The sequence below is a fragment of the Hydra vulgaris genome, chromosome 04 (genome assembly GCF_038396675.1).
Source record: "Hydra vulgaris chromosome 04, alternate assembly HydraT2T_AEP".
NCBI classification, from domain to species: domain Eukaryota; kingdom Metazoa; phylum Cnidaria; class Hydrozoa; order Anthoathecata; family Hydridae; genus Hydra; species Hydra vulgaris.
The window spans coordinates 43,166,203-43,171,375 of record NC_088923.1 but is presented as its reverse complement, the minus strand read 5'-3'; the positions used below and the strand labels follow the sequence as shown (position 1 = coordinate 43,171,375).

General features: G+C 24.6%; 1 protein-coding gene across 2 annotated transcripts; it reads left to right on the top strand.

Annotated features, from left to right (window-relative positions):
• The first annotated feature begins 283 nt into the window (after positions 1-283).
• On the top strand, positions 284-3,869 carry LOC105851039 (protein boule-like). 2 transcript variants are annotated; one of them, XM_065794809.1, is made up of 7 exons: positions 284-639; positions 1,455-1,571; positions 2,079-2,170; positions 2,310-2,421; positions 2,590-2,715; positions 2,919-2,987; positions 3,067-3,869. In XM_065794809.1, exons 1-7 carry the CDS (start codon positions 415-417, stop codon positions 3,424-3,426), a joined length of 1,101 nt encoding a protein of 366 aa, XP_065650881.1. In that variant the 5' UTR covers positions 284-414; the 3' UTR covers positions 3,427-3,869. The 2 variants fall into 2 exon arrangements, with proteins under 2 accessions (XP_065650881.1, XP_065650882.1); XM_065794810.1 differs by having other exon boundaries at positions 284-643; positions 1,459-1,571; positions 3,067-3,565.
• The last annotated feature ends 1,304 nt before the right edge of the window (positions 3,870-5,173 follow it).

The window sequence follows — 5,173 nt, the reverse complement described above, 5'->3', positions numbered from 1 at the left end:
AAACTGACTATTTTCTTTCTCCCGCAATATACAGAGTATTAACTATATTTATGTGGAAAGAGTTCAATTTTGCAATTTTCTTATTGATTAAACTTGTGTTACTGACCTTAAGAAGTTATACTGCCCTAAAGCTCTGCGAGTTGTGACGTCTATTTTGGTTTATTCCGTTATTTGAGGAACGCAACAATTACGCATAGAAGTGATTTTGCGGTAATGAAAAACAATTAAGGCTGGTTGTTAGCTATTATTATCTTTTCTAAAGAAAACAAACTTTCACGCGGAAGGCGTAAATTTTTACTACGTTCTACTAATTACTTGTGATAATTCTTCCGTACGAAGCTGCTATAAATTCAGAATCTAGACATCTTCGGCAAAGTAGTGCAGAGAGATATTAAATTAAAAATTTTTAAAACAATGGCGGCTTTGACAGTTCAAACATCAGTAAGCGAAGTAAAAGTAAATACAGAAGCGGTGGAATCAGTAAGTCCGACGAAAGTTGAAACAGTTAGTTCGACAAAAGCAACAAATCCATCTAAAAAAAATTTCAGAAACTTGCGTATCGAGGTTCCAAAAGTACCGATTAGGGAATTAAATAGCTTATCAGTGGGCTCAGCCAACTATTACTCGACTGATATCCAAGTAAGTTACTTTCATTTGTTGTTATTATTACAAAAACAAAATTTACTTTTTTTGCTTTTATTTTGTATTTAGCTTTTCATTTCTATTTTTGTTTCCTATTTTTCTTAAATTTAAAAGTTGTTTACTATTAAATGTTTAATTCAAGTTTTAATTTATATAAAAAAATTACCAAATGTTTTTGAATATTTAAGTTATATACTTTTTATCATTATTTTTCCTTTTAAGAGCTAAATGTTTTTGCTTTTAAAGCTACATAATAATCTAATCGAAATTAAAAATAAACGAAAAAAAGAGAAACGTTTTTAACACGACGTTAAGACTTTGTTGGTAATTTGCATAAGTTAATTTATTTTGCGGACTTTTTTTTACATTTGAACTTTTATTGAATATTTATATCTAGGCGACAGGAGACAAAGATCTCGAAGTAACGCACATTCCTACGTGCGCACTATTTAAACGAAGTTTTTTAGTTCCTAATGTTAAATTTTTTTTAACTTTAATAGAATTTTAAAATATGATTTATATAAATTACAATTTACAATTCAAAATGCCAAAACGCGTTTTAAACCGAAGTAATTAATAGCATGATGTCATGAATCATTAGTTTTCTTTATTGACTTGTAATGATCATTACTTGTTAAAGATGTAATTTCGATTTAATTATTGCTATTTGTTTTCCTAAAAACTTTATCAATGATTTTAAAAAATGCAAAACTTTTATTGCTACAAGTTTCTAAATAATTTTTATTTAATGCGCCTATGAAATCAAGTAAACAGTTACATTTTTTACTATAATTAAGTTTAAACTGGTTTAGATAGAAGTAAAAGATGTTCCCGGAAATTCTCCAACGACGGTAAAAAATGTAGACGACGAAGGAACATACGGAACACATTACCCAAACAGGATTTTTGTTGGTCATCTTCCAGGAAAAGTAAGCTTCTTTTCACCGAACCATATATATTCATATATGTGTATATAAATATATATATATATAAATTTATATATATATAAATATACATATACATAAATATATATATATATATATATATATATATATATATATATATATATAAATATATATATATATATATAAATATATATATATATATATATATAAATATATATATATATATATATATATATATATATATATATAAATATATATATATAAATATATATATATATATATATATATAAATATATATATATAAATATATATATATATATATATATATATATATATATATAAATATATATATATATAAATATATATATATATATAAATATATATATATATATAAATATATATATAATATATATATATATATAATATATATATATATATATATATATATATATATATATATATATATATATATATATATATATATATAATGTTTATACTGTTGGTATTGATTATATATATTTACTCTTTTAGGCAAGTGCTGGAGACTTAGCGAACTTTTTTTGTTCTTACGGAACTGTTTTAGAGGGAAAGATTGTATTGGATTCATTTGGAAGGTCTAGAAGGTGCAATTAAGTTTATTGCTTAAATTTGTAACTTGATATTAAAGGGACGTTATGGAAACTCTGTTTACAAATAGAGTATCCAAGATTTTAGACTTAAATATGATTATAACGCAAATTATACAAACATCTTTGTGTATAGGTTTGGTTTCGTGACTTTTGCTTCTCATGATGACGTCGAGAACGTTTTATCCAAAAACGATCTATATTTAAAGGGAAAAAAAATTAACATTGGACCAGCTGTTAAAAAAATGGTTAGCAAGATTTTTATAAATAAGCATTGTTTTAAATTTGATTATAGTCCTAAGTTGTTTGTTGTTTTTTTTGTGATATTTTCATATTTTAAATTCAATTTTTTTTATCGTCTTTATATATTGAACTCGAAATTAAACAATTAGATATTTTAACAAACTTGTTTTTAGTTTGCTGCTGAGTTCTCGCCCCCGTACGCTTCACTGGAATCTTCTGACTCTGATACTCCTTCACCTTCTGAAGAATGTTTGAGTGACGAAAAAATAATTACAGTTCCTCCTGTGAATGAAAAAATAGTAATAGCTGCTTTCTTCTCATATATATATATATATATATATATATATATATATATATATATATATATATATATATATATATATATATATATATATATATATATATATATATATATATATATATATATATATATATATATTATTAAAAGTTTTAATAAATTATGTTTTATTTTTATGTTATGCATAGTTTTATTTAAATATAGGATGCCAGCGGCTCACCGGCTCCACGTTTAAGTAACGTTTGGCAAAAAGTAAACGTTAAACGAAAAACAGTAAGTCGTTTGTCTTTGTTAAATATATTTCAATTGATATTTTAGTTTGTTTGAATTTTTAATTGATTTTTTTTTATAGTCGGCTAAAACTCTCACCCCGTGTACTCCGTGTTCCCCTGCCGTTGCCTTTACCCAACCATATATTCACCCACAACAGTATATATCTCCTCAAACAACTACATTTAATTACCAACAACCTATGATATATCCTATTTATACTATACCATATGAACAAGTTTTTAACTATCCTGTCTATCATTACGCAAATGGAGAAGCAAACTCATTCGGCATGGGGCAAAACTCTCACATTATTCAGTCTCCGCAACACATTCACGGAGCTCCAATATATGCTCCACAAATTGTTCCACAACATCATGTAATGGCTTATCAAGTTCCTAACGGAACAATGTATTTCACAAACAGAGTTGGTGTGGTGTAACTCAACCTTTAAAAAAATGACCTTTTTGAATAATTCCATTTAAAGACTTTTCCTTCATTTTCTGAAGGAATCACGAAGATTTTAAAATTTTATGTTGTATTTTAATTTTTAATAGTTCTGACGAACTTTTTTATAAAGCTTATATTTTTTATAAATTGGTTCTGGAGTTAAGTTCGCGAGTAAAATGGAATGCTGTTTTCTACCTAACGTTTTACTATATGTTTTATTACTTAATACTTCGGATATTTTATTTTATCAGTTTGGTTTGGGTAAGTATAAAGCTAACGAAGGAAAACAAATATATTTATAATTTAAAGTTTTGAAAAATTATTTGTATATAAATCCCCCCATCCTAATTATTTTTTATTTTACATTTAAATATTTTTTAATATTTTAATGTTTGTAATTTGTTTAAAAAAGAGAATAAAAAAGAAAAGCACGCATTTGGTAGTTATTAATTGTGCCCAACGGTCGTTACTTTTTAAGAATTTATATTACAAAATAAGTTTTTTTTTTAGTAAAAAAATGCGATGGCGACAATTTTTTTTTAATTAATATGCAGCAATGCGATTCAGATGGCGACAATGTTTTTTCGAATTTTTTTTTTTTAAAGTAAACTTTCATGGAATGAAATACCATGTTCTAAACGTTTTCTAATTTAAATTAATTATTTTCAAAATTTATTTAGTTCCTTAATTCAAACTTACTTTTAACAACAAAAAGCGTCTTTGTTTTTTTAAAGGTATTTTTTTATAGTTAGCAAAACGGTGCCAGAGACCGTCCATCTGAACAAAATTTTTTTTTATCTTAAAACATTTTTATAAGTTCAATTAAGGTTGAGCCAAAACTAAATTATTTTAACGCTGGCGCAGTGAACTTATTTACTTATTTGTTTAGACCTAAAAAAATAAGTAAATTCGCGTAAAAAAGTTTTTCCAATAATTAAAGAAACAACTAAAAAAGCATTTGTTTAAGTTATTTATATTTTATATAATAAGTTCATATAAACCAACTTAATACTGACATTAGTTTTTAATTTGTAGCGGAAACCTTTTTTTTTTGATACATCTTCGATTTTCGAATAATTTTTTTTCGAATTAATGATGATTCAAAATCTAATATATTCTGAATAAAGTTGTTGCATCAACGTTATTTACAAATTGTAATAAGTACAAATATGAAGTAAACACCTGTCAAAATCAATAATAATAAAATGATAATAATTATATTGGGGGGGCAGTACTACCCTGAAATAGTTTTGAGGAGCTTTTTTTTTTAGTCATTTTTTCAGTAAATTTCTTCAAAATTATTTGAAAATTTATTGAGGCGGGGGGAGACAAATGCCTTTACTGCCCCCCCCCCCCGATTGCTAGGGGCCTGTATAATTCAAGTGGGAGTAAAATAAGAATAATAGTAGTGATAACAGCAATTAAAAGTAGTAGTAAAAATTATAAAAAATATATACTATATATTATATAGTATATTTTAAAATATATATTAAAGCTATATACTACATATTAAAAGTATATACAATATATTCGATTCCGAATTAATAATGAAAAACTTGTGAATGAAATTGGAAAATGATAACAGCTTTTTATATTTTTATTTGAACTTTTTAATCTTTTTATTTTTTAATTTTTATTTTAAAATGTAATAAATAATTTATGACATAAATATTCTTAAAATGTATATTTAAATGAATACAACCTGGTTTTCATAAATTTTTGTTTTGTTTAAATTATTT

What these genes read in the sequence shown, in the direction of transcription:
- LOC105851039 (XM_065794809.1), top strand. Translation starts at nt 415, where the DNA reads ATGGCGGCTTTGACAGTTCAAACATCAGTAAGCGAAGTAAAAGTAAAT. An exon ending in ATTACTCGACTGATATCCAA is followed by an intron (nt 640 to 1,454) that starts GTAAGTTACTTT and finishes AAACTGGTTTAG; the next exon opens with ATAGAAGTAAAAGATGTTCC. An exon ending in TAAACGTTAAACGAAAAACA is followed by an intron (nt 2,988 to 3,066) that starts GTAAGTCGTTTG and finishes TTTTTTTTATAG; the next exon opens with TCGGCTAAAACTCTCACCCC.